We start from the raw sequence: 20,800 nt of genomic DNA, 5'->3' as shown, positions 1-20,800 counted from the left end.
GATTTTTAAAGAATGGATCGATTTCTTTTAATTTCTTTCCTTTTTTATGTTTGTTTTTGTTTTTCGCGTAATATCTATATCTTTAAAGGCAGTCATAGGAAGGATTTTAAAGACACACATAGGAAGGTTTTAAAACTGGCTCATAGGAAGTTTTTAAAGGCAGCTATAGGAAGGTTTTTAAAGACTTCCTATCTTTCCTTTTCAGTCATTTCCTTTTTAGTCCTTTTAATACATTCCCAAAGGCTTTTAAAGTCATTCCACGACAGCCAGCAGGTGAATGTTACTTCCTAGTAAATGTTTTCTAAGAGATGCAGGTGTTAATTCTTTCAAGAACCTTCAGCCGTCCCGCCCAATCAGGATTTCTTTGGATGTTAGGTCATAGTGTTTGCTTGTAAAGGCAGCCGTAGGAAGTTTTTAAAGGAAGTCATAGGAAGGCTTTTAAAGATACACATAGGAATGTTTTTAAACCGGCCCATAGGAAATTTTTAAGGCAGCCATAGGAAGGTTTTTAAGGACATGAACAGGAAGGCTTTTAATGACATCCCTATTCCATCGTTCCCACGACATATAGCAGGAATATGTTTCGTCATATGGTTTGTTCACTTATGCTTGTTACGTGATAGGGCTTTGGCTGTTGCGTATTAGGACGTGCTAGAGTCTACTAGTCAAGAGGGGGGGGGAGGTTATGAAGACATTTGTCTTCATGATCTTTTTAAAGACATGATTTGGCTAATACAGTGTACGTGGTAACCTATTTCACGGAAGGAGAACCCTTTTTGCGCATACTAGAATGATTAAATGAATTACAGTTTCCCATACACCTGCAATAATTGACATGCAGAGGAAGGAAAATCGATTACTAGAATTTGGTTACGCTTGGTATGCACCTGCATATTTAGCAATGCTTTTAAAGAGTGTTGTCAGATAATATTGGAACTTGTTCGTAAGATATTTTTTTAGAAATAGAATCTATTACACTATTGACAGTTGAATGTGTTATCAGGGGTGAAATAAAGGCGAGAGGGAATACAAGTGGGAATTTATCAACTACAAATATGCTGGTAAAAAATATGTATCATTGATATGTTGATATGTATGAACTAGAGATTATGTAACAAGCATAATTAAACAAACCCTATGACGTAACATGCGCCAGCTGTCTGCCATGGGAATGATGGAATAGGGATGACTTTTAAAGCCTTCCTATGCATGTCCTAAAGACCTTCGAATGGCTGCCTTTAAAAACTTCTTATGGACTGGTTTAAAAAACTTCCTATTTGTGTCTTTAAAAGCATTCCTATGGTTGTCTTTAAAAACTTCCTACGGCTGCCTTTACAAGCAAATTTTATGACCCAAGGTCCAAAGAAATCCTGATTTGGCGGTATCCCTGAAAGTTCTTGAAAAAATTAACACCTGCATTTCTTAGAAAACATTCCCTATGATCTAATATGCACCTGCTAGCTGTCATGGAATGCCGAGATATGGGTGTCTTTGACATCAGGGCAGGGGTGATTTTAAAAGCAGGGATAGGTATGACTTTAAAAACAGGGATAGGGATGATTTTAGAACTATTAATGGGATACTACTTGTTTGCATGACGCTACTTTAAATGAAGTCTTTTTGACTTTGTCTATAAATGGACTGCACAGGTACTCTAATTTTGTGCTGTTTGTTTAGATGAGCCTTATTCTGCTTCTGAATCGCATTGTCGATTGGTCTCCCTTCCCTCCTCACTCATAAACATATTGTGGCTCTGTGAAACTACGCGTACTATCATTATTATTCCATTACTATAATTGTTTGAACTTGATATACTTTCTTATTTTAATTTAGGTTGGGCGAATAAAAGCTCCTTCGGCGCTTCTAGATTGTATGAATTTTTCTTTTATTTTCTTACTGTGCTGCCAATTTGTTTTATTTCAGTTAACATGATTGAGAAAATTGTAAAATCTGCCAGTCAGCCGAATGTTTGGAATCTCCTGTCAAAAAAGCAACAGGAACATATTGAACAGTTGAAAAAGAAAGGAGAGGTAAGAATTTACTTTTTAGTCTTAATTAGTTCGTTTAACCAAATTTAATAATGTTTTTATTTTCTATCACAAAGAAACAAAACAAAAAACAGACAAAAGCATAAACACGACACGTTGCAATCACCCACCTACGAAAAAAGAAGGTCTCCGGATAACAAATTACAGAAGGCATTAAACAAGCTAGTCCTGAAATTCAGTGACTTCTCATACTGCAGTTTCTGTTCCGTGAGCGTTATCATCGGATCTATGACCAAAGACAAAGAAAATAGGTCCTGGAAGTCAATAGGCATCCGAAGCAAAAACTTTGCACACCGAAAAAACAATGATTGCCAACTTAACTGAACTAGTGAATTCATTCCAAATAGGTGACAGGGTAAGTAAATGGGATACAGAAAATGTATTATAGATTTTTGATACTATTTATAGTAATCCCTCTGCTCCTCCTGGAAGCAAAAAGACATTAAAAAAAAATGCAAAAAGTCAGGAAAATTAGAATTACTTCTATTGATAGTTTATTAAAAACCAAAATCTTGACAGACATTGTTCCCCCTCCCCCTGCCTTACACCTTACAGTGTAAAGTATCCGGCTAATATGGTGGTAAATAGTGCAAAACCTCTGCTGAAATGAATCTAGAACCCGTCATTTAAGGTTTCATGAAGAAATGAACGGAGGATCCTCTATCTTTTGTACAATTGTCTCATGGAATTAAATGGAAATTAGCTCTATCGGTCTGTGTTTTGAAGGTCTTTTTATCTCATTCTGACATATTGTGTTTTCATGAGCACTTTGTGACTACTTTGAGCCTGAGCCTTTTGTAACTGTCAACTAATCATAACGTGTTCTTGTTTGCATCGCGTCACTCTCAGTCTTATGGCCGGCCTTGTGGTCGTTTAGTGACCTATGTGAAGTCATGTTTTGCTTCGTCTGTTTTTGATTCAGCAGATGACTTTTCAACAGTTAGAATATAGAATGCTGTTGAGCTGAAGATATGTATGTCTGCCCACGAACTATCGTGATGACCGTTCCGAGAGACTTTTTCCATTAGTGTTTTTTGTTTATCTAAATTCTTGCTAAAATTAAAAGAGCACGGTTAATGTTGTATTGTGACTGGTGAGTTCAAGTGTGATCTAAACAGTCCGCTTAATTTTTCTGGTGATTCTAACCGTCCGAGCACTATTCTGGGTCTGTTATATAATCATGCCCCGAAGAATGAGAGTTTTACTCTCGTGAGTAAAACTAAAAACGATGAGTTGCGCCGAAGATGTGTAGTTGTTCTTGCGTCCATAATTCGGATAGTGCATCTAAGTTAGACTTTGTTTTTCTTATGTCATCCATAGCTATTGTGGAAGTTGTTTTAGCGATTCTAGTTTTATGTCAGATCCTTTTCATTTGTTTTTTAGTGCTCAGATTGGTGATCAGATTGGTCCTTCTTCTAAGCTATTCGCTAAAAAAGATCTGTATTTTATGTAAATGACAGGGCCTTTCTAGATCTTTTCCAGAATACGTGTAATGATGTTCTCGTGAAAATTTGCATACCATTTGTTTTATTGATTCGATATATTGTTCCGTTATAGCTGATTCTTCGGTTAGGCTGAACATTTACTGTAGTGAACTTCCTCATCCCCTATCTCTTGCAGAAATATCGGTAGTACCTATTACCTATTACATTACCTATTAGGCGAGTAAGAATTGGAACTGAAGAATCCGGTTGGTCAAGGGGTTATACTAAACGCTAGTTTAGTTGTGGTCTAGTCTTGTAAAAGAAGTGCCAAGTCAAGCACCCTCTCTTATACTACTTTCTTCGTGGAGTATCTTACTGTTTTAAAAAGTAGAGTTAAGAGAAAGAGTCAAACTTTAGCATAATGAGCGACGTATTGACGAGGAAAAGCCCCTTTCATATACGGAGTAATTTCTATTCGTTTTAAGTTTTAATGTTGCTCCTTACTGTCATTTAAAAAAAAATTGTTTCTTTTTATTTAATTATATTAAATATGGGTCTGGCCGGGGTTGACCCTTGCATCCTAGCCCTGCTGGCTAAGATGTATGAAAAATCTAGCGGAACTAAGGTTTCCTCTACTAGCCAATAAGTGTACTAGCCTCTTGCATGATTAGGCTGTTTCTTCGCGTGGGAATCCTCTTCTCTTGCTAAAGAAGGAACTAAGACAAGATGCTATTCCATCATTGACAGCATGTAATAGTAGCATTGGAAAGCCTCAGTCAAAGTCACATATAACTTATATTCTGATTTGGATTTGCGGATGAAATGCTGAACCTGAGCCGGCTGAAAAGTCTGAAGTACTGTGTTTAATTTGAAATCCAAGGCTGGTCAGACTTGATGAATCTATTGTTAATCTCGCGGATGGCATTGTATATCTGGACCTTCCCATTGGACGGCCAATACTAGAGACGTGGTGGTCACTGCTTTCTCATTTTCAGAATCGGTCTTCTTTTACGTATAGCCGAATAGTAGCAAATAAGCGGAAGTTTGACCGTCGTCTGTTGGCCCGGATGTACAGTGCTATTGTTTTGCCTAATTGTACCTTAGCCCATTTTGGCGTATTTTTACGGCAACAAATAGACTGAAATTGCGTTCAATGCACTACAACTATGCAAAGTTTTTGCTGCGTTTACCATCATGGACAAGCAATCGGTAAGTTACGCGTCAGTATGGTGCTACCAACCCTGAAGAAGTGGTTCTGTCACAAATTGATTGTTTTAACTTATCAGTCAAGTCCCACGCGTTGGTTAAGATTTAACAGCAATAGTGGGTATTTACTGCTGGTTGTTGTGTTTTTGTTTTGTTACTATGAAAAGAATTAGTGTCTTTTGTTTTTCCTTTTTTGTGCCCCATCTGTTTTTTCATTGACGGGTATTCAATGCATTCATTTATGGTATCAACGAAAGATTTTTTTTTCTAGCACTAAAAATTTTCTCTCTTAGATTGATAAACCCATTTAGTCCTCATTTATCCAGAATATGACCAAGCCTTTGATTCAGCTGATAGAGGAGTTTTTGCGAAGTTTCTATCCTTCGTATACCAGATAAAAAATATTGAATTGATTAGCGAGGAAATGAGGTTAATAGCTAATTTTGTATTTAACCAGGAGTTAAGCATTGAGCTTTGTCCTATGGAGCGCTGCAAGCCCAATGAGAGAACACTGAATCAGCTGAGGAAGTAAAACTCTCGTACATTTAGATCAAACTGGTGATTTGTGCATCCTAGATGAAATTTTTTGCAAAATGAATGAATTTTTGAAGGTTTTGGGAGCTCATATATAGGTTTGAAAATTTATGTTAAGAAGACTAAGCTGTATAGACTAGGAATGAGTACCGGTGAAGAAGTGATGCTGAGTTATGAAAAGGTCTGTCTAATGGACACCTTCACTTACCGAGGTAGTGAAGATATTAAAAGTAGAATAGCCAAAGTTAAGGGTTTTATTTCACAGTTAAAAAAAAGTTTGGGAGAATAGGAGATTAAGTCTGTGAACTATGATTAGAATATTGAACTCTACAGTTGGACGCTACAGTAAGTCTGATGCCGAAGGGTACGAGCTCCAAAAGACGGAGAAATATTTGCTAGATGTTTTCCAGAGAAATTCTCTGGCGACTGTTTTGGGTACCCATCTGACTGACCGTATCTCTAACAGTACTCTTTACGAAAAATGTGATTGAAGCCCACTTTTAAGGATGACAGATTGCCAAAGATCCTCTATGTCGGCCAATCATCCAGGGCTAAACAAAAAGCAGTTCATCCCCCAGTGGGATCGTAGGTGACTGTACGGGAAGATTCAAGGGACATGAGAACTTATTGGGAGGGTTTAAAGCGAGAGGCTTTGAATAAATGGGATGAAAGAGGAAATTGGGTAGATGTGTGGCCTCAAGAGCATCTGCTCAAAATTGACTTCATTGTTTTTGTTGTTTTTTTCTCTTAAAACTGGCATAATGACTTTCCTGGTCACAAAAACGATCGTCACAACTGCAAGGAAAAATTTGTATTTTTTCCGGGGTGGTTGTATTGAACCTCTGTTGATGCCATGACATCAAGAAGGGTTCACATTTTCTGATATTAGAAGGTAGGCGACAATGAGACTCAATAAATACAAGCCTGCCATGTAGCTGTGCTCGTACTCGGCCCATAACATCAAGAAGGGATATTTGACAAACAAATGTCTAGGATGAGAAGCAGGTTTTAGCCTTCTGTCTTGGAAGTATTCTGAATATATCATACCAGGTAAAGGTCACCAACGAAGAAGCTCTTCGTTGAATTTTCGGACATTAGTTACTGACCTTCTGAAGGGGGAAAAGGTTAAGAAATGTGATTATGTTTTTCGGATGTTAGGGGATCGTTTCCCGAACACAGTATAAAATTGGTTCTCTGAGGGGATTTGCAAAAGATATCAACTAAGACACAACACGTGACTGTAGTACGACCGGGGCATCCGAAGTTTGAAGCTGGGTCTTGAACCATTGTGGGAGGATGCCATGGCCATAGCCCAGTTCAGGAATGTCTAGAGAGGCCTTGTAGATGTCCTCTGTGCCATTCTTAGCCTTTGGGGATCTGAGGTCAACGAGGTGGTATCGCAAGGTATTCAACCAAGCAATGTGGAGTTTTCTTTGTGAGAAATTTGTTATTTTTGCGCACGGTTCTGGATTTATCGGAGATTTCGGGTCGCTACCGGATCATTATTATATAGGCTCTTAGTTTGATGTTTGTTTTCAGTTGTGCTATTAGTATTTATTTCTTTTTTATCCCGTATTTAAGTGCTGAAGATCCTTTTCTTATCAGTTTCTCATGCTTTCTGGGGTAGTCCATAATGGGCTTGTCCCGTTGCCTCCGCTCTGACATTATTTGCATGGATACATATACTTGTAAAATGTTGATATGTCTTTTCGATTTTTTAGATGGCTTGACTTTAAATTTTACTGTTTACTTTAAATTAAAGATGCTGTCAGGGGGGTTTAATTATGGCACTTTAATTTATAACAGTAATTATAACTCTTACAGAAATAAAATAATCTTAATTGGTCTATTTCGTTTTCAGGAAACATTAGCTATGGGTAATGCCGAGTCGAAAATGGACGATATGGAAGTACTAGAAGCTTCAAACTCAAACGACATTCGGAGCGATATCGAGGAGACTGGCACGTTTGATCTAGGAAAAGAACGTGCGTTCTATTCCAACTGTGAAGTAAATGAAACTTCGGATACCAACGATACAACTTTGGTGAGCTTTTACCATGGTTGCCACTTCAAATTTTTCTTATCGTTTTTACTTGAACTGTTTGTTGGTTTTTGTGGCTTCTTTCCCTTTTCCCCTCCTTCTTTCATTAAAATTATTTTTCCTTCTTTTCCGTCTTTTTTCATCCTGAAGAAGTTCATTCGTTCGTTTGTTCTCCAGTAGGGAAGATCTGACTCCTAGTCGTATGTATATCAAACCTGTGAGCGATTCGTCTTTTTTTTTAAGGGATTTTTCTACCCATTTACGACAACTTTTGATAGTGTAATTTTGATTTTTTATTTGATAATGAAAATTAAGAAAATCTTTGCTTGTTGTTTTTACGCTTTGGCAATCCCGGGTTTTGATTTTCGAAGTGACGATTGTGAAGTGTAGTGAGGAGCTTCTCCAACATAGAAGCCATCTAAAGTTTTTTTATTAAATTCATTTCAAAATATGACTGCGGGGGTGAAATAGACTTAACTTGTGTATAAACATTACCCACTTAAGACAATTTTTAATCGTGCAATTTTGATTATTGATTTGATAATACAAATAAAGAAAGTCTTTCCTTTTTGTTTTTACGCTTTGGCAATCCTGACTTTTGATTTCTGAGGTGACAATTATGAAGTGTAGTGTGGAGCTCCTCCAACGCATAAGCCACCAAAAGTTCGTTTATTAAATTCATTTCAAAATATGGCTACGGGGCGTACAAAACTTTTACTTGTGTTTAAGCTTTCGTTAAAACTTACTTCAATTGAGATGACTAATTGTCTATTGTTTAAAAGGACCTCTTAACCAAGTATTTATTCTACCAAAACCAAAAAGGAAGAAAAAAGCACGTATTTGTGACAAACCTTATGGAAAAATTACGGAATTTCGTTTTTTTTTTTCTTGATAGTTGTCTGAAACCTGTGATCTGTAGTTCTGAGATATTGAATTTGAGTTTGAAAATTGATTAGTTTTGTATATTTTGAATCATTCTATTTCAATTGGTTATTTACTATAAAATTGGAATTTATTCATATTATCACCGAAATTTTAGCATCAGAGTGGATCTATTTGAAAAAGTAATGCAATAAGTAAATTAACTAACTTAATTAATTTACGATTAATCAACTTAACTAATAGTTATCTTTTTCATGTTTTGTTTCCTCTTTGAAAAAGTTTTCTGGATGTGAAATAGATATGGTTAGATTATTTATTTTTCTACTATCATCTGTAAAAATTTTAAAGTTAAATGGAATGGTTTTGGGGATCTTTTCTTATTCAATTTTCTTTTTTGAAGTAAGTAATGTGAAAAAATATATATCATCACGTATTACGCCTTGTATCAAATTTAGTTGTGCCTGAATTTAGCATATGAATTTGAAAACTTTTTTCTTTTTCCTCCTTTGATTCCAATTCACCAATAAACTAAAATTTACTGAATACCTAAAGTGTTTGCTGGGTTGGATTAAGGATTTTTTTATTTTTTTTTAGTTGGTTTATCTTCTTTGTTTAAAAAAAAGTTTGAGCTTCAGAATTTTAATTAATTTTACAAAGTTTCAATTTGGTTCAATTATTATTCGAATCAGAGTTATTTCTGAAAATAGTTCTTCGTAGTTTTAATGTTCGTTTTATTGTGTTTCAATTATTATTCGAATCAGAGTTACTCCTGAAAAATAGTTGCTCATAGTTTCAATATTCGCTTCAATTTGTTTCAGCTGCTATCAAGTCATTGTTGCTCCTGAAAAGAAGTTTCAGATAGTTTCAATATTAGTTTAAATACCTTTCAATTTGTTACAATTATTATTCGAATCAGAGTTACTGCTGAAAAAATACTTACTCCTGAGTAATACTTGTACATAGATTCATTTTTTTCAATTATTATTCGAAGAGTTACTCCTGAAAAGTAGTTTCACATTGTTTCAATATTCGTTTAAATGTTTTTTAATGTGTTTCAATTATTATTCGAATCAGAACCACCCTGGAAAATAATTACCCATAGTTTCTGTATTCGTTTCATTATGTTTCAATTTGTTTCAATTATCTTTCGAATAACAGTTACTCCTGGAAAGTATTTGCACGTGTTTTCAATATGTCCAATTAGAATTACTTTTGAATAGTAGTTTGCATATCATACATATATTACAATACTAGCTGTTGGGGTGGCGCTTCGCGCCCCCCTGCGCGCATAAGTCGTTACGCGCCATTGTAGTTGTGTCCATGTGTCCCACCTGTGAATATAGATAGATATATGTATATATGTTTTTAACTACGTAAAACTTGCGAATATACAACATTCTTCGATGTCCCATTGTCTGTGCATATAAATAGATTGTCAGGTTTACCGACTCTGGAACATGCAACATAAAATTGTCCATGGGAAAAACAATCCATATTTAGATCTATACCTCATTATTCTAATGATTGCCCTTGAGCTTTGTTGATGGTGATTGCTAATCGAACATTCCCTTTGTCCCCGTCGTCATTTATATATCCCCCTGTGCCCCCGGCGTCCCCGTTGTAGTTGTGTCCCTGTGTCCCGGTCGTCATTTATATTCCCAGTATCCTGGTCGTCATTTGTGTCCCAGTGTCCCAGTCTGTAATTTCTCTTTGAGCGTCCCGGTCGTCATTTATATTCCCTGTGTCCCGGTGTCCCGGTCGTCATTTGTGTCCCGGTGTCTCGGTCGTTATTTGTGTCCCAGTGTCCCAGTCTGTAATTTCTCTTTGAGTGTCCCGGTCGTCATTTATACTCCCTGTGTCCCGGTTTTTAGTTTTCTTTTTCTCCTTTATTTTTCAGTTTTTTTCCTTTTTTCGTTTTTTTTTCTTTTTCAGTTTTAATTTTTTTTTTTTAGTTTTTTTTTATTAGTTTTTGGTTTTTTTTCTTTTTAGTTTTGTTTGTAGTTTTTACCTTTTTTCTAGTTTTTTTAGTTTTTTTTCTTTTTTAGTTTTTAGTTTTTTACCTTTTTTAGATTTTTAGCTTTTTTAGTTTTTTTAGTATTTTTAGTATTTTCTTTTTAGTTTTTTTTATAGTTTTTACCTTTTTTAGTTTTTTTTCTTCTTTTGTATTAATGCTAAAGCCAAGGTTCGAACCTGGAACCTCTCGGACCTAGAACCTGGAACATAACGCTTTACCAACTCAGCTACTTCGGCTTGAATACATTCGTTTTTGACTTGGTATATGATGAAATAATTCAGACATCATATGCGGACAGACAGACAGACACACAAACAAACAACTTATTTTTATATATATATATATATAGATTTCTTACATATATGTAATTTTTATATTTAATATTTAATTATTAATATTTAATTATTTAATATTTAATATCTATTATATATTACATATATTACAATATATATTGCAATATTTGTTTCAATCTGATGTTTTAAAAAACAAAATACTGCGAATAATCATTATGGATACATTCTATTGTTGTTAATAAAATTGATAAAATTGTTGATAAAATTTGATAAAATTGTTAATAAAATTGAGGTTTTATGACAAAGAGTGAATATTCCAAGTTTAAAGATACAAAATCTGTGACTTTCGTTCATACAATAACAATGAATGAAAAAGTGTAAATATAATCAGTATAATAATTATTTTAAGACTATAGTATCAAACGTGAATTGGTTTTTTAGGACCAACTGACCAGCACTTCTCCTATTAACAGCCTTCTTGACTTACGATCGTCTGAGTCTCCATTCACTGCAAAAATTGTTTTGTCCTAGATTATTTACAAAATATTAAAGAGTGCAAATATTGTTTAAAAACTTAAAAAATTCTTTCATATAAAAAGAGCAGATTTTTCTGCTCTCCTGAAAACCTCCTGTTTTTTAAAGTACCAAAAACATAAAAATAAAAGCTGTTTTTCCCCCTGGACCTACCTTAGTTCCATTCATGCTTTTGAAACTACGATTTTCTAACATTTTTCTTTTGGTTGTTTCAAAATTATGGATTAAATTAAGCCAGTATCAGATTTTTGTCAGTGTTGCCACGTTTTACTGTAAAAATGAATAATCAAAACTTATTCAGTAATTTGTGGCAATGTTAGCTTAACTTAGCTTAATGCTCTCGCTCGGCACTGACGCCAGCGTAGAGGGAACGAGACGTTATTGCTGTTAGTCGTCTCCAGAGTGACCTGTTTTGAGCGAGGGTAAGAGCTTCGCTAGGGTCAATGCCCCACGCTGTGAGTCGATCGTGGATGATATCTGCCCATCTTGTACAGGGTCTACCTCTTTGGCGTTTCCAGCCGTTTGCGGTTGGATCGAAGTCAAATATAAGTCGGGCAGGGGTTTCAGTAGGTTATCGAAGTAAATAACTTGTGTGTACAGCAACTATCTTCATCATCTGTGATTGAGTCAAAGATTTAGTCTCTTACGAATGCAACACAACACTTACTACTTAGGCAGAGCAGATACGAGCTTTCGTAAGACGGCTGATCTGGGGTTTGTGGATTATTGGTCTCAGCAGTCCAACAAAAACGGCTTTTGTCTTTGCCACTCTTGCTAATATCTCTGCGTCTAGATTTCCGTGTGAGCAGACAATTGAACCGAGGTATGTGAACTGCTTGACTTTCTCAAAATGTTGGCCACACACTTCTATAACAATCAGGAGGCTGCATGGTATTTTGTCCACAGGCAATATTTTAGCCTTGTTCCAGTTTACATTTAAACCAAGTTTTTCTGCAGCAGATGCTAGCGTCTCCAGGGCAGTTTTGATGTCAGTGAGATATTCGCATACCAATGCAACATCGTGAGTAAAGTCAACATCTGACTGAACTCTTCCGGCAAAATCGATGCCAAACGGATGTGCCAGCAGTGTTCTGTTGTGAACATGGTCCATGACATAGTTGAAGAGTTCGGGAGCAGCAGCGTTTCTAATTTGAAAACGTGATGAGAGCTGGCCATTTACAAAGACAGCACTTTCGGTGTTGTTGTATGGTTCTTCGAACAGATTGACAATTTTCTTAGGTGCAACAGCAGATTGAAGGATTAGCCAATGTGAATGTCTGTTCGGCAGTGTTGAAAGCAGATTGAAAATTGACGAAGGCAATGTATGCTAATCCTTTATGTTCTAGAATTTTCTATTTCAACTGTCTAATTCCTTGTTTTTGTTCAGTATTGGACCTACCCGGCATGAACCCAGCTAGCTGGTGGCGACGAAGGGGATGGAGGTAGTTTGTTGCCCGCTTGAGGAGCAGCATCGCGAAGAATCTGCCCGGTACCGAGAGCAAAGCTATTCCATGATAGTTAAAAAATTCTGCTTTACTTCTTTTCCTCTTGTAGACTGGCACAGGTAAGCCTGTCCTCCAGTCTGAAGGTATCATTTAAGAGCACCACACAGTATTAAACAGCACTTGTAGCCAGAGACTCATATATGGATCGTCATTTTTAAGTGGTCAGGCCACATATTCCTGGTGCTTTGTTGTTCTTCAGCATTTGTACTGTAGCTTTAATTTGTTCTTCTGTAAATTCAGTGCCATCGGCGACAGGTGTGTATAAGTCATGTTCCCCGTGAAGGTGGGCTTCCTTTATGATCAATAATGGCGGAGGACTCATTTCCGATCTATTCTTTTTTCTTACGCTGCTATATTCCAGCAACGATAATTACAGCTGCAAGAGCATTCTCTTTGAAGACCTTCCATGCACCTTCACTATCATCGCACTGCGTAAGGACCTCAAATCTGTTGGATATTTCGGCCTGATTTTGCTTAGCCAAAGCAGACGGTAGGTATCAATTTCCTGAGGTGTGTGGCTGGTTTTTGTAGCTTTTAGGTGAAGCCTGATTTTGGCTTCAACGAGACGATGGTGGGTGTTCCCAAGCTCGGCGCCTTGGTAGGCGCGGCAATTCTGTACAAACGACAGCCATTGCCGGCATATCATGATGTAGTCGTGCATCTTCTTCCTTGATCCATCATTGCTATATCAGGTGTATGATGGGTCTCTGAAACCATGTGTTATTAATGGTAAGACTGTGGGCGAGACAGAAGTTCAGCATTCTCTCTCCATTGTCGTTTAGGCTATCTAGTGTTACGGTTCCAACAGCGAAAAATGGCCAGACTCATTTGAAATGCTCGTATTCATATTTCCTAGAAGGACGAGGTAGTATGGGGAGGTACTGACGAGAGGTTTGAACTTAAAAGGGTATAAAAGTCATCCTTGTCCTCTTCCTTGGCTTCATTTGTGGGGGCGTAACAGATGATAATTGTTATTTTTCCTTGTTTACTATCGAGACTTGCTCTCAGGAGCCTGGGTGTTACTGGTGCGAATGACAGGAGAGCCTTGCCTGTGGCACTGTTCAGAACTAGGCCAACGCCTCTTCGTCTCTGGTCAATCTTGGTCAGCTAGGTCAACGATATTCAGAGGGAATTGTCCTTGGGCGGTTCGGGGTCGAGAGAGGGTTCGGGATGATATATCTGAGGCTGAACTTCTGGTTCTATTTGTATCAATACAAGTTTCAGTAGGAGGGCTGCTAACCCAACCATCCCTAAGTGCATTTGGTTCTCCGGTGGCTGGCCAGATATCCAGAGGCACGTGGAGGCTGTTGTTCATGCGCCAATTGTATAAGTTCGCCCTTATAAGTTCAAACATCAACACTCTGTTTATTCCCAAAGATATATACACTTTCAAAAGAAAGCTGCAGTTTCTCAAACTATATGGTGACGACATAGGTTTCTAGCAAATTTTCTTTGGTTTTCACCCCATAATTTTATTTTTTTTTACTGGCTTCTACAAAACTACATACCTCTATACGGAGGTATTTTCGTAAAAAAACATTCTTTTTTTCTCCTGGACCTACCTTAGGTTCATTTATACTTTGAGACCGTAATCTTCTAGCATTTTTCGTTTGGTTAATCTAAAATTAGAATGTTCTTAAGGTAATATCACATTTTAAACGTTTGGCAACGTTGTTTGCCCTTATTAAGTCAAACATTAATTATCTGATAATTTGCACAGACAGCTGCACAGTCAAAGGAAAGCTAAACTTTACGGTCTTCGGAATTTCTTGAGTTGATCTTCGTTCAACTTTCAATCATAAAATTTAAGGTTGACCAAACATAGTTATTATTTAAGCCATATTTTTTATTTTAAATAAAATAAAAAGGTGGGAGCTTGCTATAGCTGTTTTTATATGTGTAACAGGAATCTGGCAAAAAAATACTTTCAGTAGAGAGTAATCATATAGTAGTTATAGGTTAATTAATTAATTATATAGTAGATTAATAGTAATTAAGTAGTAAGCGGAGAGTAATACTATTAGTAGAGAATAGCTGGGAACAAAATAGCGTCGATACAAGTTTGTCAAACTAATTTCTTGTCATTCTTTTTTTTTTAAGATGTTACTATGGTGTGGACAAAGCATTCGTCTTTAAAATCTCAGTTTTTTCTGGGTAGTAGAAAAAAAAAACTTATTTCCGACTTTAGGGCTTTTGGAGATAAATATGTTTGTAAGCTGTTATATTAGATATTTCTCTTTCAAAGAGAATAAAGTATATGACTCCTCTCTTTCAGCAAAGCCAAGAAGTAATGGAAGAAAAAATAAGTGATCAAAATGAAAAGGCTTCTAATCAAGATTGGGATAAAGTTACCTCACCAGAGATACATGTGACTTCAGAGTCAGGTGTAGACCTACCACAGCCAGATTCGGAGCCACATTCAGAAACAAGCCCAGTGACATTTTCAGTTGCTACAAATATTACAGAGAAGGCAGAACTACTAGGTCAGCATGATTTTTCTCCTTTTTCTTTTTTCATTTAAAGGGGCCAGTGTTTTTTTTAGATTTATTTCTAGAAAATCAGTTCCTGAAATCAAATTCAAGGATATATATTTCATGATTTCTCTGAGGTAAAATCAACGTAAATCTTGTGACTGATTAGGTACCTCTAGGCCAAAAATACCTATAAAAAGCTGCAACTCTTATCAAATTTCGATATTTTAAATCCAAAAATAAAAGGAGTTAAAGTCCTATTTCTCTGTAAACCAGTTTGGGTGTTGTTTCGCTGGTATGTATTGGTTTTGTTCATCTGAGATTTTTGTTTTGCTGAAACTTCATGAATTTGCATCTTTCAGGACCTAATCTAGGAATTTGATTTGGAATTGAGCTATATTAGCCCTATTAAAAAAAAATAATAAAGAAAATCATTTTTCGTGAATTTACCTGAAAATGATAAAGTGATTATTGGAATGGGTAACTATCATGAAATATGTATGTATGGAAGAGTGCATTGGTTAATTTGATCATTCACGATGTAAACAACTTACGTGCAAATACGTTTTACCTCCACAACTGCTGGACAGATTGATTTGAATCTTTCAGAAATTTGTATCATGTGTCATGGGGACTGCATAATTTGGAGGTACCTGAGATTTGACTTTTTTTCTTGTCTGGGATTAAGTTGAAATTTATATGGAAGCTAGTCCCTACCTCGAAGATAACAGTACGGTAAAAAAAAAAGATCAAATCAAGATTGCGGGGAAGAGACTAAAATTTGACAATATACACTACAAAGAAACGGAATTGTGCCGAAGACCTAGGCCATCGACCTTAGCGAGCTAAGGGAGGGAATGTTAGGCTATATCTGTGATGAACAAAGGTCCGAGATCATTCTCTACACCCAAAGGCCCAAGCAAGGGAAGGGAGGTGATAAACATGCCGTTAAATGACTTTATTTTTGCTCATGAGTAGATGTAGTTTGCTATACAAACCCACCAAAACCTCAGGGAAACTAGGAGTAGTTCAAAAAGGCCTTGCACAAACTAACGCTATGTGAAAGGCCTGGATCCTCAACATTATTACCACAGTAAATAGAATATATAGTTGCGACAAAGGCTATACTCTCCATTAAAAATATATAACACAGATCTAAACCGCACAAGATTATGATATTATGACGGAGATATATACTCCGCCTTCGCGCCCGTGTAATGACAAATGTTCCCGACGGACTTATCAGGATGAGCTTATTGGAAGCCTGTTTTTCGGTGTCTTCTAATCACGACTCAATTAGCAGACTTACAATTAAACTATAATCAAGAAAAATAAAAAGGATAACTTTTCTCTTTATAAGAATAAAAATTAGTAGAGAGAAAACTCTACAAGTCCTTCTTTCCAAAAAAAATAAATGATTTCTTCATGACGAATGACAAATATGTCTCTAAACAATAAATAGGTAAGTTAGATGATTTTATATTTATTGCAAGATAGATATTTTGGAAATTTCCACATTAAAGACAAAAAAAAAATTTTAATTCATAGTACTTATACCTAGGTTTGCAACACTTCTCCAGAGCCGGACAGTTTTTTTAATTTGATGAAAATGGGTTGTTGGATAAAAATTTGATACCATTTAAGACAGATAGTTCCTGAGAGGATGAACAACTAAAAAACGCAAACAAAAATGCATCGTACAATTTTTATTTGACTTAAAAAGTGTTTTAAGACAGAAGACACAGGAACACAAAACGAAAACACCATTTCAAGTTACAATCATTACTTGATGGCTTAATCTTAATGTTTTATTTAGGAAGAATGACTAGACTCATTTCCTTATGTCGAAAGTCATAAATATTTTGGAAATGAATACATACAAATTTCGCTATTTGGTTTCTTGAAAGCTGCTGGTTACAGAATTTAACCATATAATAGAAACGCATTCTGAAAAAAAAAGTAGGCGTATGACTCTTTCTTTTGGGAAATCTATGCATTGAGAAGTGAAATTATGTTTGGCTGAAAGCAACCATGTTCGGCTAATCAAGCTAATCAATCAATGTTCGGCTAATCAATGTTCGGCTACTCGATCGGCTCCCAACAGCTCTTTTGAAATTGCTCGACTGCAGTTTTTCTAGTTCTTTGAAAAACTGAATCATTTCTGGAGAAGGAATGGTTTTCCTAGAAAACTCTCGGGAAGAATTTTCGTGAGCCTTCATCCGACAAAAGCTGTTCATAGGATCAAAGACAGAATCATCAGATACGCTCAACTTCTCTTTGCAAAGTGGTGCCAGAGAAGCAATTTTTTTAACACAAATCCGACAACGCAAGCGAATTTTTCCTCTCCGACAGCGTCCATACTTCCCTCCTCTCCGTCAATAAAAAAAGGCCCGTCGTTGACTTCATTTGGAATGATAAACTCCACCTTTTCCTTAGTTTTTTCAAACAAATCTTTAAATAAAGGTGAATGAAGGCCCACCCTCCCACAATTACTCCTGTTTTACATGGAAATAGAGAAAGTTTTACGAAGGGCAAGTTTATATAGAATCGTAAAGTGCCTGGTTGTCGGTTTATTGCACAATCCAACAGAACGCCTGATCAGTGCAAAAAATTGTTCTAGGCTGTCCTGAATCAACCCCCGAGTGCAGAAAAACTGAAAACCTCGCGTGGTCAGCTCTCTGTTTTTTTTTCACCGCTTTTTGGGCATCAACAAAGCATCTTCCAAATGTCACTATCCTGTGATCTGATTGAATGCCAAGTAGCAACTGAACTAAGGTTGTGACGTAAAGACTCAGAGTTTTTACGTGCAGTATGAAATGTGTGTCATGTTTGGAAAAAGAAGTCGCTAAATGTACATCCTTATACTGTGATTATCACGTAGTTAACATCTGTCTTCTTTATTAGTCATGTTTTTTGAATTTTCATTCTACTTATGTCGATCATTATTATGAACAAATTAAAGGACCTAAAAGGTTCTAAGTTCAACTATAGGAAAAATTATAGTAGCCCATTAGATTTTTGCTCTTTTTTTTTTACTTCAGTGGTTCATGGTAGTTTATTGAAATTGATGCTTTGAATTCCTTGCAAATAATTTCGATTTTTGTAACAACTTGTTTTTGGCATGCTTATGCCCAGGGCCTTATATGAGGGGACTTTAGTAAGCTACCCTTGTGGCCCTGCCTGAGAGGTGTAACAGCAAGCATTTTTCTAAAGGTGATTGCTTTAGTCATTTGCTAGTTCATATAATATTTATCATGTAGAATGGAGGGGAAATGGTAATTTTTACACGGAGGCAACTCACAGGGGTGGATCCAGGGGGGGTGGGTGGACCTCAGGCAACTCTCCTCTTCAAGATTTATCTGTCACGCTCATTCGTTTTTCTTTTCTCTTGTTTACCTTTTTTTTTATAAAATTGTCAATCTGTTCAGTTATTACCCCCCTAAAAATTTCTCTAGATCCGCCTCAGGCCACTAACCTCTCGAACAGCCCTGCCTCCATTCTAACAAAATTGAATATTTTATGTTTGAACATTTCTCACTAAATTTAACAATTTTTAATTATTTTGTAGCTCCCCCACGGACATTGATGTTTGAATTTTCTTAAAATAATGTTTTAGATGCTTATGAAAGCTTGACTGTCCACAATCAAAAACATTCTCTTAGAAAAATAGTTATGTGTTGCAAGTATTATTTGATAGTTATGAATCTGGTTTTATGCATTGGTGGTGTTCGTAAAATGATAATATACGCCATCTTTATTTATCCTTGTTACAAGCCCGACTCTTGCAGAAGGCTGGTTCGCCAAGCTTTCTCAGTGTACTATTTTGTGCTAAATCCCCCCCCCCCCTTCCCTCTCTCTCTATCTCTTTTTTTTCTCTCTCTCTTCCTCTTTTTCTCCCAACCTTTAACCCTCAATGCATGGAGAAATCTGTTTCACTTGCCAACTTTTTTTTTCTTTTTTTTTACAAGACACAAAACTTATATTGAAGGGAATACAGAATCATGCTATTCAGGCTCTCCTCCCTTCCCCCCTCTCTCTCTCTCGTTTTCTCTCTATCTCTTTATATCTTTCTCTTTCTCTTCTTTTCCCAACTTTTAATCCTTAACACTGTTTTACTTTTTTTTTCCTTTTTTTTTACAGGACACAAAACTTACATTGAAGGGAATACAGAAGAGGAATACACCAATCGTATTAACACAGAATATGCTTGGAAGAAAGTCTCATCTGGACGTGTTCGTAAATTTCAAAAGGAACTTAGACGTAAGCCTTCTACACTGCCTCGATAGTTGTTGAAATATTGAATTTTTTGAATTCCTGTCCTTGCTGTTGCACAGGCAATTACCTTCTGGGGGGAGGGTAGCTTTGTCTAAACAGTGTAAATATGCAAAATCTATGAGCAATAGGAAGTTACAAGACGATAAAAAATCGTAAAGAAAAGAGAAACGAAAATAAAAACAGCCGGTGAAAAAAACTCGGAATACAATTCAAATATTTCGGTTAAGACTTCCGCTTGAAAGCGGAATACCTATAAAAGTCCTCTCCTCTCAGTGGCACTCACATCTTTACTTTCAGAAACTAACTACTGTATTTATGTACCACCTATGCCAATCCAATGAGCACTTTTTTGTTCTTTTTGCTTCCCTTCTTTTTTTGTTCTTCTTTTTTTATGGTGTTTATGTTTTCACCATTTTTATGTTTTGTTAATTCGCTGAAACTTTCTTAGTCTCATTTCTTCCCTTTTTTCTCTTTGTTGACTTATTCTGCTGGATGTGAAACCAACATTTACTACAATTTACGTTTTATTCAGTATTCCTTGTTCGTCTTACTAAAATTTGTACTGACTCTTCAGTATTTTCATTTTATTTTAATGATAAATAGATTAACACGTGGTCTAAAAGTTTTTTCAATGATTAACAAGTGGTATATCATGCCCTAAGTTTTTATGAGGGTCTCGAACGATACCATAAAAATAACAATAAAAATAAAAACTGGAGAAATGCATTTTTACCCTCTTTTGTCAGAACTATGTCAAACTGGAGCATTAGAAATCTCGGGGCTAGACTATAGAGGTTTTTGTAATTCATACGAGTGTTCTAAGGATGTTTGTAAATGTTTATAGATCAACCTGATGGCTAAAAAATAACAATAAAAACAGGAGAAATGCTTTTTTACCCTCTTATTTCAGAACTATGTCAAACTGGAGCATCAGAAATGTCAGGGCTAGACGATCGAGGTTTTGTAACTTATACAAGTGTTCAAAGGATGTTTGCAAATGTTTCTAGATCCTTTGTTAAAATCCGACGGCTAAAAAAAATAAAAATAAAAACTGGAAAAATGCATTTTTACCCTCTCATTTCAGAACTATGTCAAACTGGAGCATCAGAAATGTCAGGGCTAGACGAACGAGGTTTTGTAACTCATACGAGTGTTCTAAGGATGTTTGTAAATGTTTATAGATCAACCTGTTGGCTAAAAAATAACAATAAAAACAGGAGAAATGCTTTTTTACCCTCTTATTTCAGAACTATGTCAAACTGGAGCATCAGAAATGTCAGGGCTAGACGATCGAGGTTTTGTAACTTATACAAGTGTTCAAAGGATGTTTTCAAATGTTTCTAGATCCTTTGTTAAAATCCGACGGCTAAAAAAAATAAAAATAAAAACTGGAAAAATGCATTTTTACCCTCTTATTTCAGAATTATGTCAAACTGGAGCATCAGAAATGTCACGGCTAGACGATCGAGGTTTTGTAACTTATAGAAGTGTTAAAAGGATGTTCGCAAATGTTTCTAGATCCTTTGTTAAAATCCGACGGCTAAAAAAAATAAAAATAAAAACTGGAAAAATG

At 36.0% G+C, this 20,800-nt stretch overlaps 1 protein-coding gene across 6 annotated transcripts in view; it reads left to right on the top strand.

The window, feature by feature from the left end:
• LOC136034982 (uncharacterized) overlaps positions 1-20,800 on the top strand; it is a 132,036-nt gene that overhangs the window by 80,451 nt on the left and 30,785 nt on the right. For all 6 annotated transcript variants that reach the window (XM_065716548.1, XM_065716547.1, XM_065716545.1 and 3 more), the window contains exons 10-13: positions 1,924-2,030; positions 7,074-7,256; positions 14,757-14,964; positions 19,093-19,212. In XM_065716548.1, the coding sequence (XP_065572620.1) occupies positions 1,924-2,030; positions 7,074-7,256; positions 14,757-14,964; positions 19,093-19,212 (618 nt within the window). The remainder of the gene's footprint in view (positions 1-1,923; positions 2,031-7,073; positions 7,257-14,756; positions 14,965-19,092; positions 19,213-20,800) is intronic.

Source organism: Artemia franciscana, chromosome 13 (genome assembly GCF_032884065.1).
Source record: "Artemia franciscana chromosome 13, ASM3288406v1, whole genome shotgun sequence".
Classification (NCBI taxonomy): Eukaryota; Metazoa; Arthropoda; class Branchiopoda; order Anostraca; family Artemiidae; genus Artemia; species Artemia franciscana.
Note: the sequence above shows the minus strand (reverse complement) of the source record. Positions and strands in the feature narration are given on the sequence as shown.